Source organism: Mobula hypostoma, chromosome X1 (assembly GCF_963921235.1).
Source record: "Mobula hypostoma chromosome X1, sMobHyp1.1, whole genome shotgun sequence".
In the NCBI taxonomy this organism is placed as follows: Eukaryota; Metazoa; Chordata; class Chondrichthyes; order Myliobatiformes; family Myliobatidae; genus Mobula; species Mobula hypostoma.
In genome coordinates, this window is record NC_086128.1 from 5,028,182 (window position 1) to 5,050,703 (window position 22,522).

The 22,522-nt window shown below is 42.0% G+C and overlaps 1 protein-coding gene across 7 annotated transcripts in view; it reads left to right on the plus strand.

Annotated features, from left to right (window-relative positions):
* The window catches only part of LOC134340352 (rho GTPase-activating protein 27-like), a 280,428-nt gene extending 268,171 nt beyond the window's left edge, over positions 1-12,257 (plus strand). For all 7 annotated transcript variants that reach the window (XM_063037495.1, XM_063037492.1, XM_063037496.1 and 4 more), the window contains 2 exons: positions 762-867; positions 6,380-12,257. In XM_063037495.1, coding sequence (XP_062893565.1) covers positions 762-867; positions 6,380-6,578 — 305 coding nt within the window. In that variant the 3' untranslated portion in view covers positions 6,579-12,257. The remainder of the gene's footprint in view (positions 1-761; positions 868-6,379) is intronic.
* Positions 12,258-22,522: the final 10,265 nt, after the last annotated feature.

The following is a 22,522-nucleotide window of genomic DNA, read 5'->3' on the forward strand; positions in this document are numbered from 1 at the left end:
GGGATGTGGGGGAGAAAACCAATGCACTCAGATGAAACCCATGCAGTCATAGGGAGAGTGTTCAAACTCCACACTTAGAGCACCTGTGGGCAGGATTGAACTGGTCACTGGAGCTGTGACATAGTAGCTCTACTAGCAATGCCCCTGTGGCTCCAAGGGGATTTGCATTCACAGAGTCAAATGTGAACATGTACTAGACTGCAATAATACTGGGCTGTCTGCAAGTCCTCCTCACAGTAATATTTGTTTGACTTAAATCTGCCTGCTAGTAGATATAAACTTGGGTTGTTTTCTCTGGAGTGCTGAAGGCTGAGGGAGGTCTGACAGAGGTTTACAAGATTATGAGAGGAATAGATAGAGTGGATGGAGAGTATCTGTTTCCCAGGGTTGAAATGTCTAATATCAGAGGGCATGCATTGAAGATGAGAGGGGGATGTGAGGGGGGTAAGTTTTTACTCAGAGTGGTGGATCCCTGGAATGTGCTGCCTTTGTTCTGGTGGTAGAGGCAAATACATTAAGAGGCTTTTCAGAGACACTTGGATAGGCACATGGTGTAGGTAGGAGGGATTAGTGTTTAGGTGTTTTTGATTTGCTTTCTGGTTGGTTTGGCACAACATTGTGGGCTGAACGGCCTGTTCCTGTGCTGTATTCTGTTCTATGTTTACAGTATAACACAAGCAAAACCAAGGTTTCTTCCAAAAAAAATCTGTGTTTAGGATTTCATTATCTCCATGTTCAAATTCCTCAATTTTTTTTTCCAGAACTGGGGGATCTTGCTCAACGCTTGAGTTACATGAAGGAATTAATCAGCTCGCTTCCAGCACCCAACCATGATACCATGCAAATCCTCTTCAGACACCTGTGCAAGTGAGTACAGTCTTCATTCTGGATGGCAAATATCGGTGGGCATCCCCCAGAGTGATGAATATGGAGTTGGGCTCTGTCTGATTTTCCGTTGGCCCTTGCCTTTAATACTCTCTTTGGTGCGGTGAAGAGGTACATTTGCAGCTGTGACAGATACCTCTTTGAAATGGTGGTTTTTGACATTTTGTCAAATGAGAAGGTAGAAGAGGGGAAAATCACAGACAAGGACGGGGACATGGAGAGACCTGACTTTGAATCTTTCTGAATCCCTGCTATTCATCTTTTCTCAGATCTATTTCTTGCTGCTTCTTGCACTTAGTTTAAATAACATACTTTCTCCCTTTTGACTCCTTCAGTATCTTTAATGTTTTGCCTCAAACTGCCTTGGAAACGTTTCATTGCGGTTAGGAATGAATATAAAATCCTCTCTCTGTACCAATTTCTTTCATCATTTTGAAAATATGTAAAGTTCTCACCAGTAATAAAAAGGCATTTATCACATGCAAGCAGGGCATTTGGCTCAACTGATTCATATCAGTGCTTACTGTCCATCCATTTAGACAATTCTCAACACATCTTCCTATTGCTTTTTCATTGCCTCAACCCCAGCTTATGTTGTTGACTTTTTAAAGATGTTTCCTTGTACTTCTATTTTTTTAATATTGTATCTCCACTTTCACTCTGGATACCTACAGTAAACAACCGCAAGCAATCTGCTTCTGTCTGCTTTATTTGTCATGTAAATTTTTCAGGCATTTTGCCCTGTAATCAGCCTACTATTGAGTGCTTGATTCCTGTGATCTGCTATCATATTTGTATGCAACTTGTTTGCTGTGTTATTCCATGTATTGATATTTAAAGCTACTTAGGGACTGTCTTTGGGAGTCCTGAAGTTGTGAATGACACCATATGGAAAATCAAATAGCCCTTGACTTCCATTGCATAAATGTATTCTCAATTAACTCCCTGTAATGAGTTGGTTATCTTGGGGAGTGGGCAGTACATGTGAAGGAGCACATGATTCAGTGCTTTCATTGCTAGAGGATGGGATTGTCCCATTGGGAGAGGTTGAGTATGATGAACCTTTACCTACTGGACAATGAGACCAGGGATGCTGGAATCTGGAATAACAAATGATCTGCTGGAGGAACTCAGGTTGAGCAGCTTCTGTGTGGGGAACATAATTGTTGATGTTTTGGGTCAAATCCTGATGCAGATTTCCAACCTGACACATTGACAATTCCTTTTCTCCCACAGATATGGCTCACCCTACTGAGTTCCTCCAGCAAATTGATTGTTGTTCAGGGGAGTTATTGAGATAGACATCTTGGAAACACACCTTTTTAGCCTACTGGATCCACAACAAATATCAAGCACCCATTTTTATGCTAATCCTAGTCAAACCCATTTTATTGTTTCCATAGTCCCATCAATTTCCCCTAGATTTGACTACTTGCCTATGCACAGGACAATTTAAAGTGACCTATCAACCCTCCAACCACCATACGTTTTGGAATGTGGAGGAAACCCACATGGACACAGCATGCCAGATTTGTGAAGCTCTAAGCAGTGTTCCACCATGCAGCAAGGTGATGCTATATGATGATTAGAGCTATTCACTGGCAAGAGATCAAGAGAGGTTTCCTTTGATCTGAGAGTCTATAATTATGGTACAAAGTCTTGGTAGGAGTTTATCATTTGGACTGTAATAGGGGGAAATTTCTTCACGTATGGGTCATAAGTCTTTGGAACTGTTGGATCATGATGTTTTTGATCCGAGGTCCATTGGAAATCAAGAATGAGGCATAAAACCTGTTTCTTATGGCCATTTTATTAAGCGCTAAAAGAACAAAAAAATAAGGTAAGGGGAATAGTGAAAACAAAGCACGGTATTGAGTGCAAGTTTTCAGGATTGTCGGGTATGATGTCGTGGCCATCACTGAATCGTGGCTGAAGGATGGTTGGAATGGTTGGAGTTGGGAACTGAATGTCCAAGGTTGCACATTGTATCAGAGGGATAGGAAGGTCGGCAGAGGGGGTGGCATGGCTCTGCTGGTAAAGAATGGCATCAAATCATTAGAAAGACGTGACATAGGATTGGAGGATGTTGACTCATTGTGGGTTGAGTTAAGAAACTGCAAGGGTAAAAAGGATACCCTGATGGCAGTTATATACAGGCCTCCAAACAGTAGCTGGGATGTGGAATACAGATTATAATGGGAAATAGAAAATATGTGCCAAAAGGGCAATGTTATGATAGTCATGGGAGATTTTAACATGCAGGTCAATTGGGAAAATTGGATTGGTAATGGATCTCAAGAGAGTGAATTTGTTCAATGCCTACAAGATGGCTTTTTAGAGCAGTTCGTCATTGAGCCGACTAGGGGATCAGCTATACTAGATTGTGTGTTATGTAATGAACCGAAGGTGATTATGGAGCTTAAGGTAAAGGAACCCTTAGGAGACATTGGAGAGGGTTCAGAGGAGGTTCACAAAGATGCAGGAATGAAAAGTTTATCATATGAGGAATATTTGATGGCTCTGGGCCTGTACTTGCTGGAATTTACAAGGATGAGTGGGATGTCAGTGAAACCTTTTGAGTGTTGAAAGGTTGAGACAGAGTAGATGTGGAAAGGATGTTTCCCTTGGTGGAGAAGTCTAGGACAAGAGGGCACAGCCTCAGGATAGAGGGGCGTCTATTTAAAACAGATGCGGAGAAATTTCTTTTGCCAGAGGGTGGTAATTTTGTGGAATTTGTTACCACAGGCAACTGTGGAGGCCAGGGTCTGTTGGGTGTATTTAAGGTAGTGCTTGATAGGTTCTTGATTGGTCATGGCAACAAAGGTTACAGGGAGAAGGCCAGGGAGTGGGGAGAAAAGGATCAGCCATGATTGAATGGTGGAGCAGACTCAATGGGCCAAATGGCCTAATTCTTCTCCTATGTCTTATGGGAAGGTGAAGACGAAGGAAAGTAACCAATACAATGTGATCTGGTCTTCTTATACCAGTTTAATGATGGCAATAAATTCCTTCAAAATTCCATTGCTTGAATCAACTAATAAGATAGCTCCCCATTCGAGTAATGTGATACCTCTGAAACCAAGAAGTTTCTCGAATTAAAAACCTGTAACCACTTGAAAATCCACTGAAAAATTACATGTACATACAGTAGGTAATTATATAAAAGTACAAACAAGCTTAAGATCATGTCTAACCAATCTTACAGAGTTTGTCAAGGAAGTTAAAGGCAAAATAGTGGATTGTGTCTACATGGATTTTAGCAAGGCACTTGACAAGGTCCTGAGTGGGAGGCTGGTCAAGTAGGTTCAGTTGCTTGGCATTCAGGGTGAGCTAGTAAATTGGATTAGACTTTGTCTTTGTGGGAGAAGTCAGAGAGGGGTAGTAGATGGTTGCCTCTCTGACTAGAGGCCTGTGATGAGTGGAATGTTGCAGGAATCAGTACTGGGTTCTTTGTTGTTTGTCATCTATATCAATGGTCTGGATGATAATGTGGTTAACTGGATCAGCAAATTTGCAGATGACACAAAGGTTGGGGGTGTAGTGGGCAGTGGCTTGCAGAGGGTTCTGCATCAGCTGGAAAAGCAGGCCGAGAAATGGCAGACGGAATTTAATGCAGAGAAGTGTGAGGTTTTGCACACTTCAGTAGGATCAACCAGGGTAGGTCTTACACAGTGAACGGTAGGGCACTAAGGATTGTGGGAGAACAAAGGGATCTGGGAATATTGGTACATAATTTATTGAAAGTGGCGTCAACGTAGGGTTGTAAAGAAAGCTTTTGGCACGTTGGCCTTCATAAATAAATGTATTTAGTATGGAAGATGGAATGTTATGTTGAAGTTGTATAAGACGTTGGTGAGGCTTAATTTGGAGTACTGTGTGCAGTTTTGGTCACCTACCTACAGGAAAGATGTATGTAGGTTGAAAGAGTACAGAGAAAATTTACAAGGATGTTGCTGGGTCTGGAGGACCTGAGTTATAAGGGAAGATTGAATAGGTTAGGACTGTATTCTTTAGAACATAGAAGATCGAGAGGAGACTTGACAGAGATATACAAAATTATGAGTGGTATAGACAGGAAATGCAAGCAGGCTTTTTCCACTGAGGTTGGGTGGGACTACAACCAGAGGTCATGGCTTAAGGGTGAAAGGTGAGATGTTTAAGGGGAAAATGGGGGGGAAACTTCTTCACTCAAAGGGTTGTGTGAGTGTGGAATGAGCTGCCAGCGTAAGTGTTGCTGGTACATGTGAGCTCAATTTCAACATTTAAGAGAAGTTTAGATAGGTACATAGATGGTAGGGATATGGAGGGCTCTGGTCCCGGTGAAGGTCGATTGGAGTAGGCAGTTTAAATGTTTCAGCATGAACTAGATGGGCAGAGGGGCCTGTTTCTGTATTGTACTTCTCTATGACTCTGATTATTATTAAGCAATTCAAGGTTAAATCTGGCAGAGGATCAGAGGCCCTTAATATCGTTGCGAAAAGTGGATGAAGTAAAGGATCATCCATGATCTAATTCAGTGGTGGGTGGCAAAATAGTCAATTCTTCTATCAGCTTTTGCATTAAGTCAACTAGCACCTCACTGGATGGCAGAATGCATTCAAGGGACTAATTGGCCCATTCCTGTTCTTACAGAATGGAAGATTTGATGCAGCAAAGATGGGGAAAATATGTGGGAGGAGGCCAAATAATAACATTAAAAAATAATAAAATTAAGAGCAAGTTGGGCACGTGGCCAAGTGGTTAAGGCATTGGACTAGCAACCTGAAGGTCGTGAGTTTGAGCCCCAGCCGTGGCAAAAGGTGATTAAGGCACTTAATCACACCTTGCTCTGCGACGACACTGGCGTCAAGCTGTATGGGTCCTAATGCCCTTCCCTTGGACAATATCGGTGGCGTGGAGGGGGAGACTTGCAGCATGGGCAACTGCTGGTCTTCCATACAACCTTGCCCAGGCCTGCGCCCTGGAAAGTGAAGACTTCCCAGGCGCAGATCCATGGTCTCGCAAGACTAACGGATGCCTATTTATGCAGAAACTGCTTGTAGTGTGGAATTTGCCTGCAGAAGGGGTAGTGGTGTCTAATACCAGGGAAAGTTTTGTTGAGGATTTAGGTGAAGAATATGTGAAAACAAATGTTTCTGTGCTATATCTCTAAATAATTGCATGTACAAAGTAATTTCAGCAAGATGCCACAATTAGAATTGGTCCCTGTGGCCATGAAGAGAAAATTGGTTCTGCTTCTGACTGATGACATTTAATGATTTCATAAAACTTCAGGATGTCTCATGATAGTCATTTTAACTTGCATTTTTTTGGGAAAAAACTCTAATACTTGCTTTATGATTTATTTACTGTTTTTTGGGTGGGGCCTAATTTAATATGAAGCTGCCTTACAGAAAATTGAAACTTTAATTTTATTATGTTGTATGAAAATCAGCAGATGCATGATGTGGTTCCTAAATTTCCCTATTTCAATATCTCTCCTTTTCTTTTCTAGAGTGATAGATTGCCGCAGCCAAAATCGGATGAGCTCTCAAAGTATGGCAATTGTGTTTGGTCCCACGCTTCTGAAACCTGAAACGGAGAGTGGAAACATCACAGTCCACATGGTCTATCAGAACCAAATTGTAGAGTACATCCTTAACCAGTACCAGCATCTTTTCAATGAAAGCCAGGAGTTTGCGGGTATTAGATGAGCAATAGTATGAATGGGGCAGTAGTGCCTTTGTGTGTGTGGGTGTGTGTGTGTGTAGGTGTGGGTGCATGCATGGGTATATATTAAGACAGGTATCAGCATGCACTGAATCCAGCAAACATGGCCACAGGTGAATAGAAGACTGTACTTCAGGGCATGACCAATCTCAACTTCAAGACAAGCTCAGGAAAGAAATATTTCAAAGCTGGTCAAACACCAAATGGAAGAAGTTATGGCCCTACTCCCATGTAAATACAACTTTCCTTCTGTTGGATATCTCTGCCTGTCCAGCAGTCCTCTTTTAATTAAAAAAAAAGTCATTCCTTGTTTCTGGATTCGGGAAGAGATGCCATCCTTCAACGTCCACCGGGAGAATCTTCTGGATAGCTTTCTCTGCACTTTTTCATTCTACACTTCATGGTGCCTCCTGGAACTTAACCTGACACGAAGTGCTTGTAATGAATCGACACGCACACTTTAACATGTGCTTCTCTCTCTCTTGCTCAAGATATCTTTATTTGTCATCTGATGGCAGTAATGATGATACTGTGGAAAAACTGATGTGTGTTCATGAAGTTTCCTTTCTGCTTATTGAGACTTTACTTTTGTCAATATGCATAATTAACACAAAACACAATTACAATGAGACAAAGTAAACACTGGAGGCCAAGTTAAGATACGAGTGGCTGGAACACAAATATGGAGCAGGTTTTGCAGTGCTGATGATTTAGATAGTTAACTAGTGACGGATTACAAGTGTGGATGTCTGTTCAGGAGTCTTGCAGTAACCTAAATACTCATCCTCTTCTGAGCCTTAAACCAAAGAAGCAAGTTTACTCAGGTGAGAAAATAATTGACAATAGGTGAATATGTACAAATTCAGAATAGGCACTGGGTGATACTGAGACAGCCAATACGGTGAGCAAGGAAAAGTGTGTTTACTTAACTCCAGTTTATCTGCAAGAATTTTGGTCTTCAAAGATGGAATCATTAAAAAAGGGCTAAATCACTTGTAGGAATGTTGAGGTCAAGTAAATGAACAGTGGTTTTAGATAGCAGGAAAAGAGTTTTGGATTGAGGAATCCCATCCTTGAGGTCCTGGAAAAGGATCAACTGGAATAACAAATGGTATAATTCCACAGTCCTACATTCCATATTATTATTAAATCCTAGTGCAGCTCACTTCCAGTAATGTCAATCAGAAATCAAGTCTTGATCTGCATCTAACAAAGTTCATAAAGGCTAATTGACTTTATATTTCCAGTGAGGAGCATATACCAACCATTCTCTTTGAATATTACTAATGGAGTATTACTACCAAACAGTGGTGGATTGGAGGGGTTACTGGTGAGGTGTCATTGGGTTAAAGGATAAAGTTTTATTCTATAGTGTTTTCATCAAATGTGCAACTTTGCAATGGCTGTGCAAGTACTTGGAGTACATCCCACGTTCACTTCCATTGTGAAAGTGAGCTGCAGAAGAAGACACTGCTACCTCACTGCACTAGTAACCGGTCACTAATGTGTACATCCATATCATCCAAAAATTTGTCTTCCTTTGCCAGTACACAGATGAGAGAAAGTTACAACCAAGAATCCAAAAGGATGAGGACACAACCTAGAGAAAAATGAGCAGGGTCAGAGAGAAAGTGGTCTTAAATGGAAAAGGTATATAGTCATAGTCATACTTTATTGATATATATGCCAGAGTGATTTAATAGAAGAAATTCAGAATGTTTTGATGTAGTGAATATTTTTCTATTAGCAGGAAAATCAAAAGACATAGATTTAAAAAAGTTTCCAAAAGAATCAGATAGCAGAAGTTTTATATTTTTAATTCAAAGACTTCTCTGTTGTGGAAATGGTGTCAAGCATACACAGCAGATGTACAATGTGTGGTATAAACATTTGAGCCTGTAAATAAGAATGTGTACTGGCTTGAATCTATATTTTAAGTCAATTGCATGCAAGAGCTCTTCTGCAGAGTCATCTTTACTGTAGGAGGTACCTTGATCAGATGCTTTCAGGATGGTTCTAAGCCAGCTCTGGTGAAGTAAGTTCATGGACTGTTGTGGGGTACTGAGTGTTGTAGACAGGGCAGGATAGAGAGCAGCTTTGATCTTCTACACCATGCAAAACACAGAGTAGCTGCAACCTTCACTGAAGCACAATTCTAGACAGTGACCACAGGCAAGTGGGACTGAAGTAAAAACAACACAGTCATTTGGTGCTGGATTCATGGGTTTGTATCATGAGGTGAAAGGCCATCTAGCAAGGAGGAAAATGACATAGCTAGTAAACTGAATTCAAAGTTTAACATCACTGCTGTCTACAAGAAAAAAGTAATGCAAGAGATACTTTGTTATCTTGTGTTTCATTCTCAGTTTTTATAGCTTATGATTTTTTCCCAAAGTGAGCTACCAGTCTTTTAACCATTACAAGCAGAGCCAGCATTTGTCAGCTGTATGGATGGATAGGGTAAATAAATTCTAAAAGGCTGGCAGTGAAATGGAGATGGAACACTTAGCTTGGTACCCCAAATCCCCAACATCTGAGCCTCTACATTAGCAACACTGAGCAGAGTCACTGGTGATAGTTGTTATCATTCCAATTCTTTGAAGGTATCCAAGAGTGACTAGGGAGGGAGATTTAAAGCAATTTACATAATTCCATGGGAATTCTTTAGCTGATGGCTGGAACTTTAAAGAGCATCCTGTTTAATTCAGGAGTATTTAATTCCCAGTTGCCAACTTTCAATGTAGAGTGGCATGGTAGCATAGTAGTTAGCACAGCACCTTACAGCACAGGTGACCCAGTTTCAATTTCCAATGCTACCTGTAAGGAGTTTGTATGTTCTGGTCACGACCACGTGGGTTTCCTTTGGGTGCTCTGGCTCCCTCACACGGTCCAAAGACATTCGGTTGGTAGGTTAATTTGTCTTTGTAAATTGTCCTGTGATTAAATCAGGGGCTACGGGGCAGTGTTGAAGGGCTGTTTTTTTTTAAGTAATCTGAAATAAAATCAGAAAATGCTCAAACACTCAGCAGGCCAGGCAGCATGTGCAAACAGAGAAACATACTCAATGGTTTGAATTAGCAATCCTTTGTCAGAACTGGAAAAGAGAGAAAAGAAGTTAGTTTTAGTGTAAGGAGTGGGGGATCAATAGGACAACAGAATATTTCAGATGGGGTGAGGCCAGGTTGCAATGGGGATAAATTGTTGAGGACATCTAGTCCATGGGCTTTGGGTATTTGGAGAGAGAAAGAAAATGAACATCATGATGAAGCGAGGGCAGTTACAGTGATAACACAATGAAATATAACAATTTGTAAAGCATAAGGCTGTAGGACATGCCCGGTGAGTAAGGGGTGGGGGGGGAGGGTGCAGAATCTGAGCAAATAGGGAGATGGATGACTCACAACAGATTAGCCAATCTATATCAGAATAGCTGAGAGTTTTCAGCATTTTGTTTTTATTTCTGATTTTCAGCAGCAGAAGCTTCTTAGAATGCATTTTGATACTAGTCACAAACACAAACTGACAGAGGCAATGCAGTGACTGCCACTAGATGAGGCTCAAGAGCTGGCAGTTCAGTTCTAATCTATACCCTGAGAAATGTATCACAAGATCTCACTCAGCTATTTCTCTCGTCCTGCATCTGGTAGTTTCCTAGGCAGCACTAGACAATCTCAGGATGGTTCCTGTAATGTGAGGTCTGCGGACCCAACTTGCACTGTTGATGTTCATTGTTCTGAACTCTCTATGGGGATGCAGACACACATTGCTACCTCATACGCTGATATTTTTACATTACAGGAGTCCATACAGAATGGTACTTCACAAAGCACTGACCAGAAACAAGAGTCAACTTGACCTTGCGATGAGTTACTGTCCTAGGTACAAGTTCCACCACACCTATTGAAGATGGTTTGCATCCATCATTCTAATAGGATTAAAGGTGGGAAGTTGAATTATGTTTTCATCCTCTTTCCCAAGAAATATTCCACTTGAAACCTCCCCCACTCCTTTCAAAAGTATGAAGTGCTGTATTCCTATTGACTGGCAATTCCCAGGCACATTAAAAATTTGAAAGATTGATAACTCGAGTAATTTCTTTACTACTAAAAATCTATTATCTTTAATAAAGATTACGCCAATGAAATGGAGAGATTAAATGGTAAACAAGAGAAAATAAAATCCTTAATAGCATAAAAGAAATTTGTTAGAACACTTTGTATTAATTTCAGTGAGAGCTGCCTTTGCTGCCCATGTTCAATTTGGTTTTGTGAGCCATGTTGGCATATGGTTAAGGATTTGTGCAGTAACTTCCTGAACTTGTTATTTTATAGAGTTGATACATGATGTGCGAAACTTTTATCCATCATTTTTTGCAATAAACTTTGAATGTTACTGAGACAGGTTGCTTTTCAAGCAAGTAACATTGAGACACATTTCTCAGGATTAATTTTATACTCACTCTAAAATCCCTTAAGGCTCAAAGGTATGTTTTCAATAACCTGTAGATTGCTTCTGCTAATTTTCTTTATTTAATGCTAACCTCTGCTCACTGAATTCTTTCAGAGCCGACGATTTTGAGCACAGTGAATAGCTTTTAGAAAGAAACTCAAATTTATGTATATTATTTAAAATGAGTTTATATGGAAGCAAACTATGGATCTGGGTTTGTTATTTTAAGGATAATGTAGTTTTATAGCATTAACTCTGAAACTGCTGGTTTTGAATGTACTGATATTTCCAGCCTCTGCTCTTAAAAGGGTTGTAGGTGTCAGACTTTTTAAAACCTTTAGCTATGGTGCTGGGCACCCAACAAGAATTAAAGCTTAAAATTTTGCTGTCTTAATATACTGAAATTAACGTCTGGCATTAAAACACCAAATGTGATAAATATCTGTTTTGAGCAGAGATGAATTTTTCATACAATCCCCATGTGGGCCCCCTTCCTTGAAGCAGTTCAGAGTCCACTTGGCCACCCACCACTTCCCACTCCTCTTGACGCTCCCTGCAGAAACAAATACAAGGTCGCTATCTCTGTTTTCAAGTTTAAGTAAGCTTCCTCAGCCGGAATGCGGTACCTATACCCCCATTCTCCACCCTCCAGTAATGCTGGATGTTTCCTCAGTCATGGTCCTTTGGGCCACTTGTGTAAAATTATTTTGCCTCTGTGACTCCCTCTCAGTTCCTTAGAACCTTGTGAGGTCTGTAGTTTGTAGGTGCCTTCAGGTTTTCCTTGGCTAACTTCCCAGTTATGTTCCCCATCCCACCCCCCCCCCACATTCCCTCGTCTGCACTGAAGTTCAGTGTTTACTTTCAACTCTTTGCCTTCTGATGCCAAGTCTACATCCCCCACCCCTTCCCTCCTCACTGTGTAGAGCAGGGCTTCCCAACTCCTCAGTTAATGGTAGGCATCCATGGTGTTTAAAAAACGTTTGGGAGCCCCTGGTGTAGAGCGTAGTGAGATTTTTCCATTTAAATACTAGCTCTGTAAATATATAAAAATAGGTGTTCAGGAATTGCAGCTTCACATTCTCTTTTCCATGTGCTGGTTCTATCTGGTACCCTACTGCTGTAACATGAATGTATATTCATACCAATGAAATTTATTGGAGCTTATTGTGCAGGTAAACAGCTTATGTACATCAACTTTTCTGCAAAAATAAAGAATGGAAATGTTATCATTTAATGATTCAGCATTGCTTTTTTAAATGTTAAGCTGTTCAATTAACACGCACAAAACCTCAGAGGAACTCAGCAGAATTGATGATGGGTCTCAGCCTGAAACATTGACTGTTTACTCTTTTCCATCGATGCTGCCTGGCCTGCTGAGTTCCTCCAGCATTTTGGGTGTGTTGCTTTAGATTTCCAGCATCTGCAGATTTTCTTGTGTTCAAGGGATCTCCAATTTTTTTGAAGATAAGACATTTAAAGAAGCCAATTCATACGCAGCTTCCAGACGAAGACCTTTTTCAGCAAATCTGATTCTTGAGATGTGGAGATCTGTCCAATATGGAAACATTAAGCAGAAAGAGTCTATACATTCCTAAGTTCAGAAAAATTTGATGTGATCTCACTGGAAGGCATTTGGAGCTTTGTCAGGTTAAATATTATCGCTGCACTTAGCGGTGGTTAGAGTGTCAACGTGAAAGGCTGACAGACAGGATATATGGAGGCTCAGTTGCTGAATACAGCAAGACAGACTGAATGGTTTTTAGCTATTAGTAAAATAAGGGATATGAGGCTGATGTAGGAAATTCATCCCCCCTTGCAGGGGCATAGGGTTCAATATTTAATGATTAGCCATAACACAGTGACTCTGTGTTCTTGTGAAGGAGATCAATACTGGAGGAAGGTAGTAAAATGTGCCTAGTGTAAAGCCAACAATATCTGACCATACACAACCTGCTGGACCCACTGAGCTCCTTCAGATTGTTTATCGCTTCATATTCTAACATCTCATGTGTCTTCTCTACCTGGTTATAATCCACCTACACAGAGGGAGTGTTTAAAAATCGGTTGAGGAAACGTGAAAAGTTGTTTAAAGGTCCTTTTATTACGTAATTTAACATTTTCACTGCCATTGAATTGATAGCTAGAACTTTCACCTCAGAGGTTGTGCAAGATGTAACATAGTTTGACAGACAATAGTTGCAGGAGTAGGCTATTCGGCCCTTCGAGCCAGCACCGCCATTCACTGTGATCATGGCTGATCATCCAGTTCCTGCCTTATCCCCATAACCTTTGATTCCGCTATCTTTAAGAACTCTATCCATCTCTTTTTTGAAAGCATCCAGAGACTTGGCCTCCACAGCCTTCTGGGGCAGAGCATTCCATATATCCACCACTCTCTGGGTGAAAAAGTTTTTCCTCAACTCCGTTCTAAATGGCCTACCCCTAATTCTTAAACTGCGGCCTCTGGTTCTGGACTCACCCATCAGCGGAAACATGCTTCCTGCCTGTAGCGTGTCCAATCCCTTAATAATCTTATATGTTTCAATAAGATCCCCTCTCATCCTTCTAAATTCCAGAGTATACAAGCCCAGTCGCTCCAATCTTTCAATATATGACAGTCCCACCATCCCGGGAATTAACCTTGTGAACCTACGCTGCACTCCCTCAATAGCAAGAATGTCCTTCCTCAAATTTGGAGACCAAAACTGCGCACAGTACTCCAGGTGTGGTCTCACCAGGGCCCTGTACAGCTGCAGAAGGACCTCTTTGCTCTTGTACTCAATTCCCGTTGTTATGAAGGCCAGCATGCCATTAGCTTTCTTCACTGCCTGCTGTACTTGCATGCTTGCTTTCAGTGACTGATGTACAAGAACACCTAGATCTCGTTGTGCTTCCCCTTTTCCTGACTTGACTCCATTTAGATAATAACCTGCCTTCCCCTTCTTACCACCAAAGTGGATAACCTTACATTTATCCACATTAAACTGCATCTGCCCACTCACCTAGCCTGTCCAAGTCATAACATCCTCCTCACATTTCACACTGCCACCCAGCTTTGTGTCATTGGCAAATTTGCCAATGTTACTTTTAATTCCCTCATCTAAATCATTAATATATATTGTAAACAGCTGCGGTCCCAGCACTGAACCCTGTGGTACCCCACTGGTCACCGCCTGCCATTCCGAAAGGGACCCATTAATCGCTACTCTTTGTTTTCTGTCAGCCAGCCAATTTTCAATCCATGTCAGTACTCTGCCCCCAATACCATGTGCCCTAATTTTGCCCACTAATCTCCTATGTGGGACTTTATCAAAGGCTTTCTGAAAGTCCAGGTACACTACATCCACTGGCTCTCCTTTGTCCATTTTCATAGTTACATCCTCAAAAAATTCCAGAAGATTATTCAAGCACGATTTCTCCTTCGTAAATCCATGCTGACTCGGACCGATCCTGTCACTACTATCTAGATGTGTTGTAATTTCATCTTTTATAATTGACTCCAGCATCTTTCCCACCACCGATGTCAGGCTAACCGGTCTATAATTCCCTGTTTTTTCTCTTCCTCCCTTCTTGAAGAGAGGGACAACATTAGCCACCCTCCAATCCACAGGAACTGATCCTGAATCTATAGAGCATTGGAAAATGATTACCAATGCATCCACGATTTCTAAAGCCACCTCCTTAAGTACCCTGGGATGCAGACCATCAGGTCCTGGGGACTTATCAGCCTTCAGACCCAACAGTCTATCCACCACCATTTCCTGCCTAATATAAATTTCCTTCAGTTCATCCATTACCCTAGGTCCTTTGGCCACTATTACATCTGAGAGATTGTTTGTGTCCAGAAACACTTGCCATTGCTGTTCCACTGTCATCCCTGCTAGGGTATTGTTCCATTGAACTTTGGCCAGCTCCTCCCTCATAGCACCATAGTTCCCTTTGTTCAACTGTAATACTGACACTTCCAGGTTTCCCTTCTCCCTCTCAAATTGTAGATTAAAACTTATCATATTATGGTCACTACCTCCTAATGGCTCTTTTACCTCGAGGTCCCTGATCAAATCCGGTTCATTGCACAACACTAAATCTAGAATTGCGTTCTCTCTGGTAGGCTCCAGTACAAGCTGTTCTAAGAATCCATCTTGGAGGGACTCCACAAACTCCCTTTCTTGGGGTCCAGCACCAACCTGATTCCTCCAGTCTACCAGCATGTTGAAGTCCCCCATAACAACTGTAGCATTACCTTTGCGACATGCCAATTTTAACTCTTGATTCAACTTACACCCTACATCCAGACTACTGTTTGGGGGCCGGTAGATAACTCCCATTAGGGTCTTTCTACCCTTAGAGTTTCTCAATTCTATCCATACTGACTCCACGTCTCATGATTCTATGTCCCCCCTCGCAAGGGACTGAATATCATTCCTCACCAACAGAACCACCCCACCCCCTCTGCCCATCAGTCTGTCCTTTCGATAGGACGTATACCCTTGAATATTCATTTCCCAGGCCCTGTCCACTTGAAGCCATGTCTCTGTTATTCCGACAACATCACACTTACCAATTTCCAACTGTGCCTCAAGCTCATCCACTTTATTTCTTATACTCCGTGCATTCATATATAATACTTTCAATTCATTACTCCCCTCACCTCCCATATCAATTCCTACTTCACTTGGCCATACTGTACGATCCCTTCTTGAGCTTTCTGCTCTGTTGATTCTGCTGTCTTTCTTAACTTTTCTTATTCTCACTTTCCCTTTATCTCCATCCGTATGTTTCCAGTTCGTCCCCTCCCCCCCCACTACTTAGTTTAAACACACCCGACAGTCAAGTGGAGTGCTTCACCTTGAGATTGTGATTTCAGTTGTGGGGTTGACAAAGACATGTAGGTTCTCTGTTGGATGCATATCCATTTTGAAGTAGAGCAAATGTAATTTCCCTCATCGTCCTGATCACAAAAACCAGAGGCAAGGCAACTATTCATCATTATCACTGTGTGCCATATTGTATGATGTGGGTGATCACGGTCTATCCATGACCATGGTTATTGGCATATTTTTCTACAGAAGTGGTTTGCCATTGCCGCCTTCTGGGCAGTGTCTCTACAAGATGGGTGACCCCAGCCATTACCAATACTCTTCAGAGGTTATCTGTCTGGCATCAGTGGTCACATAATCAGGACTTGTGATATGCACCAGCTGCTCCCATGGCTTCATGTGACCCTGATCGGGGTGGGGGGCTAAGCAGGTGCTACACCTTGTCCAAGAGTGACCTGCAGGCTAGTGGAGGGAAGAAGCTAATTGCACTTCCTTTGGTAGAGATGTACCTCCACCTCACCACCCAAATTCCAATTACTACACCATTTAATTATATTTTTCCTCAGCTGCTCGAGTCAGCTACTGCTTCGGCAACCCTGGATAGTCCCAAGTGACTTACCATGACATTTATCATTGTCAAACTGGCCCACAGCAGAGGTTGAAAAGGAAATTCCTGCTGTAGATTCAATGCTTCTAATCATTTCCTCAAAGCTCTTCACTTCAAAGAAAATTATGGGATTTTGTGTTGTTGATAGGCAGATTCCTAGTGAGAACAATGGTTAAAAGATGCATTGCCCATATGCAAAATTATGAGGGGTATAAATAGGGAAATGCAAGCAGGCTTTTTCCACTGAGACTAGGACTAGAGGTTATAGTTTAAGGGTGAAAGGTGAAATATTTAAGGGGAGCCTGGGGGGGAGCTTCAATCGGGGTGCTGCAAGTATGGAACGAGCTGCCAGTAGAAGTAGTGGATGCAGGTTTGATTGCAATATTTAAGAGAATTTTGGATAAATACAGTACATTGTCCTGGTGCAGGTCAATGGGACCATCCAGAGTAACCGTTTGACAATGACTAGGTAGGCCAAAGGGCCTGTTTCTATGCTGTAGTATACCATGACTGTAGCTATACCACATTATACAAAAGTAAGATGCAGAAGATCTGAAATTTAAATACCCGTTTACTCAAGCAGCATCTGTAGAGAAGACATCAAGATTTTCCTTAAGAAAATATCATGAAACATTAATTCTGTGTTTCTCTCTCCTGCGAAGATGCAGCCCGACCTGAGTTTCTCCAGCAAATTCTGCTTTACTGGACACTGTGTGGCATTTCACAATGTGTGATTTCGTCACCACTACCAGCTTTGCTCTGTTGAACACTAGTTGTGTTGTGTGTTGGGTGTGGCACTTGCCATTTATACTTGAGCATCTATGTTGCTGGTAGTTTGTTCATGATCACAGTTTTCCTACTTGAACAGCTTAACACTTCATTCCCACTGTTCTTTACCTGGGGTCCCAGTAGGTAATGTGTGTAGTGTCCTGTGGCTGCTTTAAGTTCAAGTTCAAATTTAATTATCATTTAATCATACATGAATAGAGCCAAATAAAACTGTTCCTCTAGGCCAGAGGTTCCCAACCTGGGGTCCACGGACCCCTTGCTTCATGGCATTGGTCCATGGCATAAAAACGTTTGGAAACCCCTGCTCTAGGCCACGGTGCAAAACACATTACCAACAGCACACAGCACATATGATTAGGATTTCAGGAAAAACACGGTTACAAAGGGGAAAAAAATACAGCCCAAGTTCCTGAGTGGCATAACTGTAGATTTGTGGGATGTTGTCCTGGTCCAGCTTGTTCTTCCACCAAGAGAACACCAGAGGGCTGCATCGACAGAAAGGGTCAGCCCCCAACCCAGTATAGATACCAGTGTGCTCCACAGAGGCTTTCCCATAGCATCTCCTCTCCTGGGATTGTGTTGTGACCAGTGACAAAAGATGGAAAGCCTGTGATAAATGAGAACCATTGCAGGGATAGTACATGGTGGAAGCCTTGCCTGTGAATTCACCATTCCCATTTAAAAAGAAACTCAAATTCCTCTTACCCCTGTGTTGACAGCAAACAGAACTGTGGTGCAGTTAGCAGAGTTGCTGCCTCACTGCTCCCACTCGGCCACAGACTTGACCTCTGGTCCTGTCTGGAGTTTCCCAAGAACGTGAAAATTTCAGCACCATATCATCAGATGGATATATAAAAATGTAATTTATAGGGACGATACAAGAAATAAATGGGTGTACATTTAAGAAAAGAATAACATTACTGGGTCTCTTCACAAATGCAGACTACGGTGTGACCAAATGAAGGCTTCTGAAAAGACGCAGACATGAGGAATTCTGCAGATGCTAGAAATTCAAGCAACACACATAAAAGTTGCTGGTGAACGCAGCAGGCCAGGCAGTGTCTCTAAGAAGGGGTACAGTCAACGTTTCGGGCCGAGACCCTTCGTCAGGACTAACTGAAAGAAGAGCTAATAAGAGATTGAGTTGGCTGGGGTGATATACTGTGTCCGGTGCTCCCAATGTGGCCTTCTATATATATTAGTGAGACCTGACGCAGACTGGGAGATTGTTTCACTGAACACCTACGCCCTGTCCGCCAGAGAAAGCAGGATCTCCCAGTGGCCACACATTTTAATTCCACGTCCTATTCCTATTCTGATATGTCTATCCACAGCCTCCTCTACTGTAAAGATGAAGCCACACTCAGGTTGGAGGAACAACACCTTATATTCCGTCTGGGTAGCCTCCAACCTGATGGCATGAACATTGACTTCTCTAACTTCCGCTAATGACCCACTTCCCCCTCGTACCCCATCCATTTATTTATTTATTTATTTATTTATTATTATATATGTATTCTTTCTCTCACTCTCCTTTTTCTCCCTCTGTCCCTCTGACTATATCCCTTGCCCATCCTCTGGGTTCCCCCCTCCCCCTTTCTTTCTCCCTAGGTCTCCTGTCCCATGATCCTCTCATATCCCTTTTGCCAATCACCTGTCCAGCTCTTGGCTCCATCCCTCCCACTCCTGTCTTCTCCTATCATTTTGGATCTCCCCCTCCCCCTCCCACTTTCAAATCTCTTACTAACTCTTCCTTCAGTTAGTCCTGACGAACGGTCTCAGCCCGAAACGCCGACTGTACCTCTTCCTAGAGATGCTGCCTGGCCTGCTGCGTTCACCAGCAACTTTGATGTGTGTTGCTTCTGAAAAGATTAACTTTTCATAGTGTGAATGCAGAGAGGTTGCTTTCATTTGCGGAGGAGAACTTATGAGGCTTGCATTGTAAAATGATCACCAGAAGTCCAAAGCAAGATCAGAAGAAACCTCTTCATCCAAAGACTTACAAAAATATGGAGCTCACTTCTCTAGAATGTGGTTGAGGTGAATCACATTTGAGCATTTAAGGGGAGACTGAACAAATGTTTGCAGGAGAAGGAAAAGAGGGTTAGCTGAGGATAGGATGCGAAAGACAGGAATAGTCCATAAATACTACCAAGGACCGATTGTCCAAATGGGATGAGCTTGAGCTGTCCTGTATTTTTTTTAGTAGTTGTGCTTCCAACTCAATGAGAAACCAGATCATGACCAAGATTCAGTGTTGCAGAGTGAGGGAGGGTGATGAGTCCAGGTAACAAGGGGGCGGGAGGGATGGAAGTGGTCAACAAAGAGTGAAACCCTAAGTGGATTGGTGGGAGTAGGAAAACAATGTAAGAAATGGGTTACCTAAAATTGGAACATTCAATATCATTCTATTGAGCTGTAGTCTTCTTAAGTGGAAAATGAGCATCTGCAGTCTCTTGTTCCCCTTAGGGTTCTGTTAATAGTGAGAGACCATCACAGTCACCAGATGAGTTTTGGTCACCTACCTACAGGGAAGATGTAAATACGGTTGAAAGAGTACAGAGATAATTTACAAGGATGTTGCTGGAACTGGAGGACCAGGGTTATAAGGAAAGATTAAATAGGTTAAAACTTTATTCTATAGAATGTAGAAGTTTGAGGGGAGAGTTGATAGAGCTATACAAAATTATGAGGGGTACAGATAGGGTAAATGCAAGCAGTCTTTTTCCACTGCAGTTGTATGAGACTGCAGCTAGAGGTCATGGGTTAAGGGTGAAATGCGAAAAGTTTAAGGGGAGCATGAAGGGAATCTTCTTCACTTAGAGGGTTGTGAGAGTGTGGAATGAGCTGCCAGCACAAGTGTTGCATGCAAGCTTGATTTCAATGCTTCCGAGAAGTTTGGATAGGGGTATAGAGGGCTATTGTCCCATTGCAGGTTGTTGGGTTTAGGCAGTTGTAATTGTTTGGCACAGATTAGAAGGGCTGAAGGGCCTGTTTCTGTGCTGTACTTTTCTATGACTCTGAGTCATTGAACCTGGATTGCTGGTGCTGTAATACTATTGGGGTCTGTTATGTTTGCTCTTAACAAACAGTGTGGGTAAAAATGCTAACACACATTTATTGACAGGACACTCCAGTACGGGCATCAGCTCTACCTGAACGCATGCAACCAGCTCATCAACATCACTTCCAGGTCCAAGGGGAACATCCCACATTGCACACTGGGAAATGAAGTCCTTTATATTGTACACACGTAATAACACGTCTTCCCCTTTTAAAGTAAAAACAAACGCAATACTATCTTCTCATAAACCTGCAAGAAACAATGCTTTCCAACAATAATATTTACATTAACTTCAATTGTAATGAGCAAATACAGTCCCTTGTTCACTCAATGACTCTCACTCAGTCTCTGGGGTGGTTTGATAATCCTTTTTTGCTTCTATTTGTTTCCACAGATATATTGCTTTCACTTACTGTGTTAGTATTAGTTTTTTTCTGATAACTCCGAACAAGATTATTTTTCACATCTGCTGGCCCCTTTGGTGTACTGACAGATGGCGTGTCACAGCTATGGGTTGGAGCTTGTGGTCATAGATCCACATAGTTCCTTTCCAGAGGTGTTCCTCACTCTGTATGAATCTGGTAGAAATGTGGAATAACTTTGTCTTGCATGGACCATGTGCCAGATCATGATCTTGGATTCACACTTGATCTCCAGGCTTCAGGATTAGTAGGCTTTCGCAGTCTTGTCATGATATTCTTTCTGTTTTTCTTTCCCTTCCTCTTCAGCCAATTTGATCTTATGTGTTCCAACAGCTTCTTGTGCACCAGAAGGTTAGCGCGTATGCACCGACCCATCAGAAGTGGTGTAAATCTACAGACTTTTGTGGAAGTTTTCTCATCCATCTTATACTTTCTTCATGAGGCCCTTCACTATCTTAATCAAAGTCTCTGCTAGGCCATTGGATTTTGGGTAATGTGGGCTTGAGGTTGTATGTTGAGACCCCCAATCACTGGCAAAGGACTTGAATTCATGGCTTGAAAATTATGGATTGTTGTCTGATGTCACTTCACACGGAACTCCATGCCTCACAAACACAGCTTTCAGGAAGGAGATGACCACTTTGCTGGATGTTGATCACAGTGATGCAACTTCTGGGTAATTGGAAAAGTAGTCTGTTACCACAATATGACTCTTTCCATTACAATTCATCAAATCCACTCTACCTTTGAAGTACAAACTGTCTGGCATAGGGTGTGGTGTAAACAGTTTTGCTTGCTGCTTTGGTCTGAAGATAGTGGTCTGGCTGATGTCTTGGTTCATTCTTGGCCAGTACCTCACTTCACAAGCTCCTCAGTTACATTTGTCCTCACCAAGATGCCCTTCATATATTTTCTGGAGCATTTCCTAGTGCAGTGATACTGGAATCACAAATCTGTTCCCTTTGAAGACCATATCTTCCACGACTGCGTTCTGCTCTGCATGCTCAATAATTCCGAATACATACTGGACAGTTGTTCTTAGTTGCTGGTCATCCTTTCTGTATTGTCTCTTTGAGCACTTTAACTGTTTCATCTGTCTATGCTGCAGTCATAATCTTCTCTGTTCTATTGGGAGATACTGGAATGGAGGCAATAATCATAGTAATATAGCCCTGTATATCAGCATTCATCTTTTGGTCACGCTTTTCTTTCTTGTTGACTGCTTGAGACAGCACATCAGCAGCAAACGTATTTTTTCCCAGTGTGTAGGTCACCTTCACGTCATATTTCTGTAGCCTTATCAATAGGCACTGTATCATCATGGGACAGTCATTCAGTGGTTTGGGCATAATTGAGACCAGTGTTTTATGGTCTGTCTCCACTTCAAAAGCTCATCCACAGGTATATTGATGGAACCTTTCGCATGCATATGTGCTGGTAAGAAGCTCTTTCTCTATCTGTGCATAGTTGGCTTTCGCACTCGTTAAAGCTATTGATGCACAGACCACAGGTTGCCATGTGTCATCATACTTTTGTAGTAGTACTGCTCCAAGGCCATACTGGGACGCCTTTCCAGATCATCAAACTTCAGCATGGGCTCTTCAGTTAGGGTTCTTTTCAGCCTATGGAAGTGCTCTTTTTCGTGAGACCAAATCCACTCATTTTGCTACTCAAGGAGTGAACTAAGTACTACTGACACAGTAGACTGTTGAGGGATGAACTTAGCCAGTTAAGTCACCAACCCCTGGAAACATCTCACCTCCTCTTTGTTTTGGGG